The sequence below is a fragment of the Hemiscyllium ocellatum genome, chromosome X (assembly GCF_020745735.1).
Source record: "Hemiscyllium ocellatum isolate sHemOce1 chromosome X, sHemOce1.pat.X.cur, whole genome shotgun sequence".
NCBI classification, from domain to species: Eukaryota; Metazoa; Chordata; class Chondrichthyes; order Orectolobiformes; family Hemiscylliidae; genus Hemiscyllium; species Hemiscyllium ocellatum.
In genome coordinates, this window is record NC_083453.1 from 4,436,862 (window position 1) to 4,451,749 (window position 14,888).

Here is a 14,888-nt window from a genome sequence, read left to right on the forward strand (position 1 = left end):
ATGGTCTTTTTTTTTAATATTGATTTCAAATTCCACCACCTGCCGTGGCTGGATTTGAACCCAGGACCACCAGAACGTTACCAGGGTCTCTGGATTAGTAGTCTAGTGATAATACCACTAGGCTGTCTCCTTCTATTCATTTGTATTTGCAGACGCATTCTACTTTGCTTAAAACGCATACAATCTGCAGGCAGTGAATCCATGTAACATTTTATAAATTCCTACTTTGGAAATAGAACCAGTCTGACTCAAGGTTGGGATACAGACAGACCTCACACCTTTAATGCATTGTCTGAGCTGAGATGTCACTTTTTTTTATAAAACCTTAAGTTATCTCGAGAATGTGAATAAAAAGAAGTTCTGAAATTTATGTACTAATGAACCAAAACCTGCAACCCATTCTAAAAGATGAAAGACTTAACAGCAATCTAGATTTGTTCAATATATCGCATCAATTGCATGGCTCTGTGATCTTTTGCTCTAAACTCTGTGTCTTATGATCCTGCTCCACAACTACCTGATGAAGGAGCAGCGCTCCGAAAGCTAGTACTTCTAAATAAACCTGTTGGACATTAATAGCTATAGTATGAAAGAGCATGCTTAAGACAAAAAACAAACCTCTTTGTCACTGCATTTGCTGGGATCATTGCTCCTGCATCACAAACCTCCAGCAAGAGAAATCCTAACATGTATTTTTCCTTAATGTTAAGGCCAGCATTCGTGTTCTTTAACAAACCTGTTCAAACACATCATGACACACTCTGATGCAAGCAGAACCCAGATCTTCTAGCTCAGCAGCAGGGTCACTACCACTGCACCACAAGATGCCCTGTTTGCTGTTGAACTGTGTGGCTTGTTTGGCCATCTCAGAATCAGCCAGAATGCTGTGGGTCTGGAGACTAGACTGAGTAAGGATGACAGCCGTGACTAAATCGATTTTTACAATAATTGATGATGGTCACCATCATTGAGACTAGATTTATTGAGTTAAAATTATCAAATTCTATGAGCTGCTACAGTGGGATTTGAACTCCTGCTCCCAGAGAGTTTTAGCCTCCGGTTCAGTGATAGAAACATAGGAACAGGAGTAGGCCATTCGACCTTTCAAGCCTACTCCACCATTCAATATGACCATGGCACATCATCCAACTCAGTCCTCTGTTCCTGTTTTCTCCCCCATACCCTTTAGTTCTGATCTTACCACTGACTCTGCCTTTTGTAACAAGATTTCCAGGAATATGACACGTCAGAGTTGCTGAGGGAAAATTGTGGGTCTTCAAAGGAGCCAAGACATTGATCAATGTCCTACAGCACATGACAATGTACAACACAAAATTGGAACTTCGGGATGGTAATTGGGATCTTCAATCTGGTTTGCTGCTGTCCACATTTTGGACACACCCATCTGTGATCGATGATTTGGCCCAATATCTGTGCTCCTCCAATTCTGGCCTCTTGCACACCTCTGATTTTCATCAATGCACCATTGGTGATCATGCCTGCAGTTGCTGAGGCCAAAAGATCCAAATTCCCTCCCCTTCCTCATCTCCTTTAAGATGGAGATGAGGACGGTTTTCTTTCTGTCATCAGGCCATGGCGTCTGTTGGACTCTCTTCCCCAGTGAGTGGCGGAGGTGGGCTCCTTGAAGATCTTTAAGATGGGAGGGGAAATGGATTCTTGATCAACGAGGGAGTTAGTGGATATCAGGGGTAAGTGGGAATATTAGATCAAACATTGAATGGTGAAGCAGGCTCGAAGGGCCCAGTGGCCTACTCCTCTGCCTAATGATTATGCTCAGTAATCTCTACTTTCCTCCTCAATAACTCATGTCATTGACCAAACTGCCTGCATTTGGCAGTGTGGGGTTTTGCATAGTAACACTCCTTAAGGAGCAGCTTGGGGCAGTTCATGATGTTTACAGTGCTCCATAAATGTACATTATTCTTGCCTGAGGGTTGTAAGTAACACTCACTGGGTTTGTATCCTCCAGGTGCAGAGTCCCATCACCCTCTCTGTTCAGGATGGTGCCGTGGGATCATTGGCTCACCCTCCAAACGGATTGCCGCAGTCAGCGATTACATCGATAGACACTGAGGAAGAAAAGAGGAGTGCCTTAGAAAAGAGTATGTAAGTGACTAACCTCTGCTTAAAAAATAAAGTGGTTGATTTGTATTCCATACCTCTCTGTATAACTCTCCACTGACCAAACCTGCCGAGCAGGTTGGGGTGGCTAACTGTTTGACACCATTGACTTCAAGTAAAAAGTGAGGTCTGCAGATGCTGAAGATCAGAGCTGAAAATGTGTTGCTGGTTAAAGCGCAGCAGGTTAGGCAGCATCCAAGGAACAGGAAATTCGACGTTTCGGGCCAGAGCCCTTCATCAGGAATGGATGAAGGGCTCTGGCCTTCCTGATGAAGGGCTCTGGCCCGAAATGTTGAATTTCCTGTTCCTTGGATGTTGCCTGACCTGCTGTGCTTTAACCAGCAACACATTTTCACCATTGACCTCAAGGGAAGGTCACATGAGGTGACGACCCAATCCCATCAGCCTTCAGCTGGGGTGGGATTTTGTTAACGTGAGCTTCTTCCCCCCCAGCTTCCCCCCATTGGATTTGTCCAAGACCTAAACTTAGCCCACACCAGTTACAGAGAAGCCCACCATAGTGGACCGGGCCTCCAGGGATGTCGCCATTAGATCCAGACGTATGGTACTTGGGCAGCAATGAGGAAAGCCAAGCTGTCAGGAGAGACATGTAGCTGAGACCCCTCCAAAGGAGGGAGAGTGCCATACTGTCTGAAGAGCAAAAGGTGTTGTTCTCAACATTGTGGACATTCTGTCACTGAAGTTTGGGATCTTGCTGTGCATAAATCGGATACCATGTCCTTTATTTTCTTATAGGCATGACAACAGTAACCTCAATTCCTGGGCTGTAAAATGCTTTGGGATGTCCTGAGATCACAAAAAGGTGCTATGTAAATGCAAAGGTCCTGCGACAATGAAGAGAGCCCCTTTTGATCGATTGGCAGATTGGCCTCAGTCTGAACCCTGAGTGTTTTCCCTTTCCTGATTGTATTTAATTGAGAGATTGATTTAAATTATGCCTGGTATTGTGATGGGTAATTCCATGCCTATTCAACTCAAGTGTAAAAATGCTTAAGAATCATTTAAATTCATTGAATGAGTAATTTGGAGTTAGGATTCCCATTAAATAGTGTCCATCTAAAAATGATGAAATAGCAATGTTGTCATTAGCAATTATTCCCCATTATTTTCCATCTCAATTACACCACTTATTTGAATATTGTATGTGGATAATATCAAGAGAGGGAATCGGTTGGCAGGTTCCAGCCATTTACTTTAGTAGGTACAAATGCTCTTAACAATTCGGAACAGAGGAACAAGAAGAGGCCATTCGGCCTCTTGGGACTATCTCACCATTCAGTAAAGTCACAACTGGTCTGTATCCTAACCCCATCTATTCACTTTCATCCCATAACTCTTAACACCCTAACCGGACACTAATCTATCAGGATGATATAACAAAGAACTGCGGATGCTGTAAATCAAACAAGAACAGAAATTGTTGGAGAGACTCAGCAGGTCTGGCAGCATCTGTAAAAAAGCAGAGTTAATGTTTCAAGTCCAGTGACCCTTCATCAGAACTAATCTATCAGTCTCAGATTTTATATTTTTAACTTAGTCCCCCTGCCAGACTCAACCAACTTTTTGTGGTGTTTTCGGTTCCCTCACCAGCCGCCGCAGACCCAGTCTCACAGCTATGTCTTTTAGGGCTCAACCAGCTCGATCAGTAATGCTGCTGCCGAGCCACTCTTGGTGGTGAACGTAAAAATCCCCCACCCAGGGTACATTTTGTGTCCTTACCACCCTCAGTGCTTCCTCTAAGTATTGTTCAACATGGAAGAGTACCGGTTCGTGAGCTGAGGGAGGATGGTACGTGATAATCAGCAGGAGCTTTCCTTGCCTGTGCTTGACCTGATGCCATGAGACTTCATAGGGTCTGGAGTCAATGTTGAGGACTCCCAGGGCAACTCTATTTGACTGTATATCACTGTGCCACCATCACCGCTAGATCTGTCCTGCTGTTGGGGCAGAACATATCCAGGGATGGTGATGGTGGTGTCTGGGACGTTGTCTGTCAGGTATGATTCTGTGAGGTTAACCATGTCAGGCTGGTGCTTGACTAGTCTGTGAGACAGCTGCCAATATTGGGTGGCCCATCTGGCTTCATACCTATTTGACCTTTCTGTATCAGTTCCATGCCTGTGAGTGGCTTGCAAGGCTATTTCAGAGGACAGTTCAGAGTCAACCACATTGCTGTGGATCTGGAGTCACATGTAGGCCAGACAAGGAAAGGATGGCAGATTTCCTTCCCAACAGAACATTACTGAGCCACATTAGTTTTTACAATAATATGGTAGTTTCATGGTCAGCATTACTGTAGCACTAAACTCATTAAATGCTTTATGTTGCTAATAATGTCTGCTCTTTCATCACAGGTATGTGCTACAAGAACTTGTAGAAACAGAAAAATTATACGTGGCCGACTTGGGTTTTATAGTGGAGGTACAACTTATTTTTATAATTTTAATATCATCAATTTCTGAATTGTCAGGCTATTTAGATAACTTTGCATTGCTAGACCATAAGAGGTAGGGACAGAGGTAGGCCATTTGGCCCATTGAAGCTGCTCTACCATTCAATGGGTTGTGTCTGACCTAATAAGCTTCAACTCCACTCTCCTGCCTTTTCCCCATCACCCCTCCATTCCCCTTCCTGATTAAACATCCCTCTGTCTCAGCCTTGAATATACTCACTGACCCAGCTCCGACAGCCCTCTGTGGGAAAGAATTCCACAGACTCACTCCCCTCAGAGGGAAGAAATTCCTCCTCATCTCTGTCTGCAATGGGTGACCCCTTATTCTGGGATTGTACCCTCTGGTCCTAGACTCTCTCCCACAAGGGGAAACAACCTCTCTGGGACATTTTGCTACATAAATAGCCCCATATAAATATGAATGTTTGATATGGTGACCATTGTACACCACCACGCTGTGGAGAAATTAATGTAGGCTTGATATTTGTTTTCAGTCAATCCTATTAAATTTCTCCTGTGCGTGTTAATGCTCAAAATTTTGTCAGGAAACCATTCACTGTTGTGGCAGCGTTATCCATATACTGGAAGGAATATTCAAGCAGTTGATGGGACACTGAACCCAGCAACTGTTTGGGCTATGATCAAGCAAACTGCGACCCTCCAGGCTGGTCAGCTGACCTCTGCACCACTGGCTGAGTACCTTTGTTGGTTGGACACTGGGGCCTCGATTCATAGAGATGTCCAGCACGGAAACAGACACTTCAGTCCAGCTCATCCATGCTGACCAGATATCCTAAATTAATCTAGTCCCATTTGCCAACACTTGGCCCATATCCCTCTAAACCCTTCCTATTCATATACCCATCCAGATGCCTTTTAAATGTTGTAATTGTACCAGCCTCCACCACTTCCTCTGGCAGCTCATTCCATACACGTACCACCCTTTGTGTGAAAAAGTTGCCTCTCAGATCCCTTTTATATCTTTCCCCTCTCACCCTAAATCTATGCCCTCTAGTTCTAGACTCCCCACCCCAGGGAAAAGACTTTGTCTATTTACCTTATCCATGCTCCTCATGATTTTATAAACCTCTATAAGGTCACCCCTCAGCCTCCAACGCTCCAGGGAAAACAGCCCCAGCCTGTTCAGTCTCTCCCTATAACTCAAACCCTTCGATCCCAGCAACATCCTTGTAAATCTTTTCCGAATTCTTTCAAGTTGCACAACATCCTTCCTAAAGCAGGGAGACCAGAGTTGAACACAGCATTCCAAAAGTGGCTTAACCAATGTCCTGTACAGCCGCAACATGACCTTCCAACTCCTAAACTCAGTGCACTGAACAATATAGGCAAGCATTCCAAGTACCACCTTCTCTTCCCTATCTGCCTGCGACTCTGCTTTCAAAGAATTATGAACCTGCACACCTCAGTCTCTTTGGCTGGCAACATTCCCTGGGACCCTACCATGAAGTATATAAGTCCTGTCCTGGTTTGCCTTGTCAAGATGCAACATCTCACATTGATCGAAATTAAACTCCATCTGCCACTTCTCAGCCCATTGGCCCATCTGATCAAGATTCGTTGTAAGCTGAAGTAACCTTCTTCGCTGTCCACTACACCTCCAATTTTGGTGTCATCTGCAAGCTTTCTAACCATGCCTCTTATAGTCACATCTAAACAATTTATATAATGACTTAATGGTTCCTATTTCGTCGTTCCAAAAATCCTTCAGCAGTAGCTTCTAATTGCAATTTGTACTTTGATACCATTAAGCAAGAGTACGACATCATCCTTTCTTGCCCCGCCATTCAGAGTGACTATCAAGGCTTTCTTTTTCCTTCTTCCAGGGCTACATTGCAACAATGAATGAAAAAGGAGTCCCTGAAGACATGAAAGGGAAAGATAAAATAGTATTTGGGAACATTCATCAGATCTATGAATGGCACAAGAAGTAAGAACTCTCCGTTGCCAGCAAATCGCTGCCAGCATGTTGTAATATAAAAAGGCTTTTTTTAGTTGGTTACAAATATCTGTCTTGTTTGATAAAGTGAGGATAGGGTAAGCCATTACATCATTTAGGTATCCAATACCTTGCTTGTAGAGTTGGGTGTCTTGGTGGCTCAGTGGTTAGCACTGCTGCCTCACAGCACCAGGCACCCGGATTTGATTCTACCCATGGGTGACTGTCTGTCTGAAATTTGCACATTCTCCTCGTGTCTGCGTGGGTTTGCTCTGGGTGCTCCGGTTTCCTCCCATAGTCCAAACTTGTGTAGGTTAGGGTAGATTGGCCATCCTCAATTACCCATAGTGCCCAGGGATGTGCAGGCTAGGTGGATTAGTCATGGGAAATGCAGGGTTATGGGGTGGGTCTGGGATATGCTACAGAGGGGTGGTATGGGCTGAAAGGCCTGCTTCCATACTGGAGGGATTCTTTGAATTGCCTCTTAAAAGGCGAAACAGTGGACCTTGCCCTTTGACGATTGGGACTTGAGTTTCAGATTTCAACACAAGTGAAGAGAGTGAATGTCTTTCCAGGTTCTGTAGCTTCAGGTAGTCCGAACCCAAATCCCAGTGAGTGCTGATTGGTAATGCCTAACAATCCATAGCCCCATAGCACAAAGATGCTCCTCAATTGACAGTTCTGCTCAGGAAACTCCAGGGCACCTCACTGCTGTTCTGCAATCACAGTGGAGGTCTGGTAATGAGACAGAGTCAAAGGTGCCTCGCTCTGTATTGAATTTCACAGTACTTAATCAAGATTTGAAGTTGGAATAGTCCATTGCTTTAAATGTCCAAATCGTTGTTTCTTCTGTCGGTCGACTGAACTGGCCTTTCTGCAGATTTTTTTGAACGATACCTTGTCCTTTGAGAGGAGGTAGCTGGCAAATGAAGGAATGAGTGGATGCGGTCGAGACTTTGCTCAGTTTGGCAGGGTAGGATTGGGGCCAGAGGTCGACTTCCAGCTCAGAGACAGGAATACATCTTCAGGCCGAAAGGCCTCACTCTGTGGCTCGACAATTGTATGGCACTCACCGAATTGGCATACATGACTTCTCACTTCAGATTCTGGATCAGTGGTGCTGGAAGAGCACAGCAGTTCAGGCAGCATCCAAAGTGCAGCGAAATCGATGTTTCGGGCAAAAGCCCTTCATCAGGAATAAAGGCAGTGAGCCTGAAGGGTGGAGAGATAAGCTAGAGGAGGGTGGGGGTGGGGAGAAAGTAACATAGAGTGCAATGGGTGAGTAGGGGAGGGGATGAAGGTGATAGGTCAGGGAGGAGGGTGGAGTGGATAGGTGGAAAAGGAGATAGGCAGGTCAGACCAGTCCGGACAAGTCATGGGGACAGTGCTGAGCTGGAAGTTTGGAACTAGGGTGAGGTGGGGGAAGGGGAAATGAGGAAACTGTTGAAGTCCACATTGATGCCCTGGGGTTGAAGTGTTCCGAAGTGGAAGATGAGGCGTTCTTCCTCCAGGCATCTGGTGGTGAGGGAGCGGCGGTGAAGGAGGCCCAGGACCTCCATGTCCTCAGCAGAATGGGAGGGGGAGTTGAAATGTTGGGCCACGGGGCGGTGTGGTTGATTGGTGCGGGTGTCCCGGAGATGTCAACTGTCACTGTCAGTCCCAACAACATATTCTTCCTGCAGGTTACTCTTGGCATTACACCAGAGCCCAACCCATTCACATTCATATCCCTTCAATCTTTTATGATTGGTTACTTTTCCAAATTACACATTCTGCTCAGTGCTGTTCTGTCGGAGATGTCATCCTGTGGATGGGATGTTAACTGGGGACCCGTCTGCCCTCTCAGATGGATGTAACAGTTCCCACTGCGCTAGAGCTGGATGAGATCTGCCTTTGTGGCCCGACCAATATTTATTCTCCCAGCAACATTCCTAAAACCACCAAAGCAAAATCCTGCAGATAGAAACATAGAAACATAGAAAAATACAGCGCAGTACAGGCCCTTCGGCCCTCAATGTTGCGCCGACCGAATCCTACCTAACCTACACTAGCCCAATAACTTCCAAATGCCTATCCAATGCCCGCTTAAATGACCATAAAGAGGGAGAGTTCACCACTGCTACTGGCAGGGCATTCCATGAACTCACAACCCGCTGTGTAAAGAATCTACCCAGAACATCTGTCCTATACCTACCACCCCTTAATTTAAAGCTGTGTCCCCTTGTAACAGCTGACTCCATTAGCGGTAAAAGGTTCTCAGTGTCTACCCTATCTAAACCCCTAATCATCTTGTACACCTCTATCAAATCTCCCCTAAACCTTCTTTTCTCCCATGAGAACAGCCCCAAGTGCCTCAGTCTTTCCTCATACGATTTTCCTACCATACCAGGCAACATCCTGGTAAACCTCCTCTGCACTCGTTCCAATGCCTCCACATCCTTCCTATAGTATGGCGACCAAAACTGCACACAATACTCCAGATGAGGCCGCACCAGAGTCTTATACAGTTGCAACATGACCTCAGGACTCCGGAACTCAATTCCTCTGCCAATAAAGCCCAGTACACCATATGCCTTCTTCACAGCACTATTTACCTGGGTGGCAACTTTCAGAGATCTGTGTACATGGACACCAAGATCCCTCTGCTCATCCACACTACCAAGTAGCCTACCATTAGCCCAGTAATCCATCTTCTTATTACTCCTACCAAAGTGAATGACTTCACACTTAGCTACATTGAATTCCATTTGCCACCTTTCTGCTCAGCTTTGCAACTTGTCTATATCCCGCTGTAACCTGCCACATCCTTCCTCACTATCCACAACTCCACCGACTTTTGTGTCATCCGCAAACTTACTCACCCAGCTTTCAAGCCCCTCCTCTAGATCATTTATAAAGATAACAAAAAGCAGTGGTCCCAAAACAGATCCTTGAGGTACACCGCTAGTAACTGCACTCCAAGATGAACCTATACCATCAACTACTACCCTCTGTCTCCTTCCAGCCAGCCAATTTCTAATCCAAACCTCTAATGCACCCTCAATGCCATACCTCCGTAGTTTTTGCATTAGCCTACCATTGGGTACCTTATCGAACGCCTTGCTAAAATCCATATACACCACATCTACTGCTTTACCCTCGTCCACCTCCTTAGTCACCTGCTCAAAGAACTCAATAAGGTTTGTGAGGCACGACCTGCCCTTCACAAAACCTTTCTTTGGAGCACCCGGAGGAAACCCACGCAGACACGGGGAGAACGTGCAAACTCCACCCAGTCAGTCGCCTGAGTCGGGAATTGAACCCAGGTCTCAGGCACTGTAAGGCAGCAGTACTAACCACTGTGCCACCATGCCGCCCACTAAGATCTGCAACAAATAACAGAAAGTGCTAGAGAAACACAGTTCTGGCAGTATATGGGGAGAGAGAAACTGAGTTCACATTTCGAGTTCGGTACGACTCTTCTTTAGCACTTTCTGCTTTTGTTTATCATGAGAAACAGATCAGTTCATCAGTACCCCATTTCTGTAGGAACTTGCTGTGCCTAAATTGGAATGGCCTGAGGTGGGTGAAAGGCCTTTGTAACCTCTTCCCTTTGTAGTGAATGCTTTAATGAGGCACTGCCTTCCTCAAAAAATGTTTTGACCTTTTGTTTGTGTCTTAAGCCCATCCTATTTCTATTGTGATTCTATTTTAGGAATGGTGAATACTCCACTTGCTGTCCGGGGCTGACCTCAGACTTAGCAGTAGATATTCTTGAAATTGGCCAGAGCTCACTTTGGGTAAAAGAGGGAAAAGCTTGACCACCATCCCATCAGCCTGGTTAGACGTGTGTCTGTGTGTCTGTGCCTGTGTGTCTGTGTCTGTGTCTATCAGATAAGCCTGCGGTTAGCAGTGCTGTAGTCCACTGACACTTGGTGTCAAATTTCAGACCTCATGAATTGACCAAGTCAGTGATAATAAGGCCATAGGATTTGGAAATTGGAGGGAGGAAACTCAATGGCCCCTGAAAGTGGGATCAGAGGATCATAATGTCCAATTCGCTCTCACAAACTTTGTACTGCTTGCAAACTGGCTGGATGTGGGGAGGGTAATACCTTGAAAAGTGCACAAATCCAGTGGCTACAAGAGCAGGGTGAATTCTGGGAATCCTGCAGCGGGTAACACCCCTCCTAACTCCCCAAAGCCTGTCCCATTATCCACAAAGCACAAGTCAGGAAGATGATGGAGTACTGCCCCACTTGCCCTGGATGGGGGCAACTCCAACAACACTCAGGAAGGTTGACACCATCCAGGACAAAGCAACCCCCTTGATTGGCCCCACATCCACAAACATCCCCTCCCTCCCCCCACCCGATGCTCAGTAGCAGCAGTGTGTACCATCTACAAGGTGCACTGCAGGAATTCACCAAAGATCCTCAGGCAGCACCTTCCAAACCCACCACCACTTCCATCTAGAAGGACAAGGGCAGCAGATACATGGGAACACCACCCCCTGCAAGTTCCCCTCCAAGCCCCTCACCATCCTGACTTGGAAATATATCACTATTCCTTCAGTATGGCTGGGTCAAAATCCTGGAATTTCCTCCCTCAGGGCATTGTGGGTCAACCCACAGCACATGGACTGCAGCGGTTCAAGATGGCAGCTCACCCCCCACCTTCTCAAGGGGCAACTTGGGATACAACGAATGGCAGTGATACCCACATCTAATGAAAGAATACAAAAGAAGAAATTAGATAGCGTTCTCCAAGATTCTCCAATGCATTACTGGAGGCTTTTGTAAAGCTTAGTAGAGAGATGCTGTTCCCCCTCAGGGGCTAGGGAATGTCTGGGTCAATGTTTGAGGAGATAGTTGGAGCAGGTAGCCACTGTGATTGATGCCAATTGTACCAGTCTCGCCTCAAACTTCTGGATGTAGTGCTGGAAAAGGTTGAACGATCTTATATGAGTGGTCAAGGTCATTGAATGCATCTTCAAATGCCACATCCTTACCGGCCTCACACTGCCTCATTCTCAACATCCCCTTCAATCACTTCGCAGCATTCTCCACTGAACATAACTCACAGCTTCACCTCTCTCTCTCTCTCTCTCTCTCTCTCTCTCTCAGTTCCTATTGCTGCGAGCCTCACACTCACAGCTTGCACACTCAACTTTGGCAGGTGCACTCTCTGACACCCCTCTGAACCTCTTGGTCAGCATTGAGACCAGATCCAGTTGCACCATTGAGGCTGGCAGCACTATTACCAGCAAGGCTAGAGGATGTCCTAGCATTCCAGTCCCGCTCCTCTCTCTCTCTCACACACACACACACACACACACACACACACACACACAGTTTCTTTCTCTCTCTCACACACAAACACACATTCACACAGACACAGTCTTGAAAAAAATAGAGGGATAAAGAACAGACTTCTCTCCAGTGATTAGCTGTCTGGGAAAAAAAACACTTTGGCCAAAGGATTATTCTTGAAGGCAAAATGATTAGGTGTAGGATGTTCTGGAGTTTGTTACTCTGCTGTTGTGACATGTGAGGTCAGTAATTGCACATGCTGTCTCTGAAATCACACAGACGCGGAAAATACTATCTTACTGCATTTAATCAGACAGTCATTCAGCATTGAATCAGCTCCTTCGGCCCATCACATCCATGCTGACCAACAAATACCAAACTATATTAATCCCATTTACCTGCACTTGGTCCACAGTCTACTATGCTCTAGCATTTCAAATACTCCTCTCGATGGTTCTTAAATGTTGTGAGAGTACCTGCCCCCACCACCCTCTCAGACAGCACATTCCATATTTCTACCACCCTCTGGAGGAAAGCATTTTCCTCAGATCTCCTCGAAACCACTTGCTCCTCACCTTAAACCTCTTCCCTCTAGTCTTAGGCACATCTACCATGAGAAAAATGATTCTCCAGATCTACTATATCTATCCCTTTCATAAATTCTGTGTACCTTAAAGTTGAGATGTTTCTTCAAACACTCTTTTGAAAAAAATCAAATAAATTCCACCCTTATCAAGAGGGTTTTCCTTTCAGAAATGGGACATGGGTCAGTTGGACAGTTTGTCCTTAGAAACAAACAAACTGCAGATGCTGGAATCCAAGGTAGACAGGCAGGAGGCTGGAAGAACACAGCAGACCAGACAGCATCAGGAGGGGGAGAAGTCAATGTTTGGGAGTCCTGAAGAAAGGCTACACCTGGACAGTTGTCCTTAGCAGGCTTTCCTCCAAATACACCAGATAAACCTCTCCAAGCCAGTTACTGTTCATAAAACAGCCCCAGTAGGAGTCTACAGCAAAGCATTTTGGTATCACCAGCCATGTGATTTACAGAAAGCCAAGTTAAAAAAAAAAGAAACTATAACATCCACACAGGACTTGCTATGACCTTTTAAAAAAAACTCTCCAGGTATTTCCATCAGTTCTGCGATAAATAACTTTTACACAATCCTTCAAAGGGTTTGACATAACGAGTTTTTATAGCAGTGTGATCCATCTGCCCACATCTCGCCTTCTCCTCATCCCACAACCACTTCTGGTTTATATACACTGTACAGAGGAACCTCGATTATCCGAACGAGGTGGGCGGGCAGTATTTCATTCGGATAATTCATCATTCGGTTAATTGATTTCCTTTGGGGCTTGGAGTTTTCTGGTAAGTCTGCTCCACGTTCAGGAGACTAGGCAGCAGCACATTGTGTGCGAGGCCCCAGCTCTTGCCTGCACCCCCCCCCCCAACCCTGCCCCCAACCCCATCCGCCCTCACCCCTCCCCCAACTCAGTCCACCCCCCACACCCCACCCCCCGAACAGCTGGACTGGACACTAACCGTAAGACTGCTGCTGCCTTTGTGGGATAAGTCTCCAAATAGCGCACACGCGCGCACACACACAACTTTTTACTGCAACTTATTTGACAGGTTCCACCTTTGCCCTGTACAGGACAATGTTGGAGAGATTATCTGGGGAAGGGGGGTTTAGGGTATACCCCTGTAGAACTCCAGGGTAAGTGTGAGGACAAAGAGAGAGGGCGGGAGGACAGTCATTTGGAGACGGTGCCTGGAGTGTCCAGGAATGTTCTCGGTCGCATTTCAGTGAGCCGAGTTCATTTTTAATCATTGTACCTGTAAACAAAAGACACAATCAGGGTTGAAACAGAACTTTGACGTAATGTTTCTATCGGGACCTTGAGATCCCCTTCGGATAATCCGAAATTGGGATAATTGATATTCGGATAATTGAGGTTCCTCTGTACATGGTGTTTGCTTTCATACACCCAACCCCACCTCCTGCCTCCCCTCACCACACCACCACCCCTCCTCTGTCTTTAAGTTGGCAGATGCCCTAGAACTACACCTTGGCCAGGTAGTAGTGTGAGTGTCATAGAATTGCAGAATCCCTACAGTGCGGAAATGGAAATTCAGCCCATTGTGTCCACACCAACCCTCTGAAGAGCATCCCCCCTTTGCCTGTCCCTGTAACCCCGTTTTTCCCAGATAGAGTGAAGGACTGATGATGGAAACTTGCTGGGGTGCCACTATGTAGGAACCCGAGGTTGGGCAAAGACACTTGCAAGGGCACCGAGAGAATGCCAAAGGTGTGTTTGGATGACCTCTGCCTGAAATATTGGAGGTTAGGTTGGATGGAGTTGGGATGAAAGGATCGGTTTGATCTTGGACCGATGGCCAGGAGGGTACTGTGATCCCCAGAGGAGTCCGGGAAGCAATGGAACAACATACAGAGGTTTCTGCTTGTAGGAACTGAGGCTGAATGAGACACTCATGGGCATCACATTGGCAATGTGGCTGTGCCTCCTGCCCTTGTCTTCAGTCTCCCTCTCCTCATTCTGCTCTTCCTCCTCATCATCATCTTTCTCCTCCTCCCAACTCGTCTCCCTCTTTATATGCCTCCTCTTCTCCACCTTTCCCCATCTCCATCTTCCTCCTCCCCCCCTTTGTCCTCCCCTCCTCCCTCTCGCTTCCTCCTCTCCCTTCTGCCTCCTCTTTCCTCCTCCTCTCCCTACATATCCTCCCACTCCTCTTTCTCTATCCCCTTCCCTCCCTCCACCCACTTCACCTTACACCTGCCCCTCTTTATCCACTTTTCCCCCCCTCCTCCACCCTCCCCTCCCTCCTCCTCCTTCAGTTGGCAGATTGAGATTAATCTCTCTGATCAGCCAGTCATCGGGCTCTCTCTGAGCAGATCTGGCAGCTGAAAGCCTGTCGGCACAGACTGAACACTGCCATGGCTGCTGTCCAGATAGCGGGCATTGCCCCAGCATGTTATGCTGAGCATCAGGGCATACCGAC

The 14,888-nt window shown here is 46.4% G+C and overlaps 1 protein-coding gene across 2 annotated transcripts in view; it reads left to right on the forward strand.

The window, feature by feature from the left end:
* LOC132805792 (rho guanine nucleotide exchange factor 25-like) overlaps positions 1–14,888 on the forward strand; it is a 384,213-nt gene that overhangs the window by 299,738 nt on the left and 69,587 nt on the right. For both annotated transcript variants that reach the window (XM_060821055.1, XM_060821056.1), the window contains 3 exons: positions 1,991–2,127; positions 4,518–4,584; positions 6,460–6,563. In XM_060821055.1, coding sequence (XP_060677038.1) covers positions 1,991–2,127; positions 4,518–4,584; positions 6,460–6,563 — 308 coding nt within the window. The remainder of the gene's footprint in view (positions 1–1,990; positions 2,128–4,517; positions 4,585–6,459; positions 6,564–14,888) is intronic.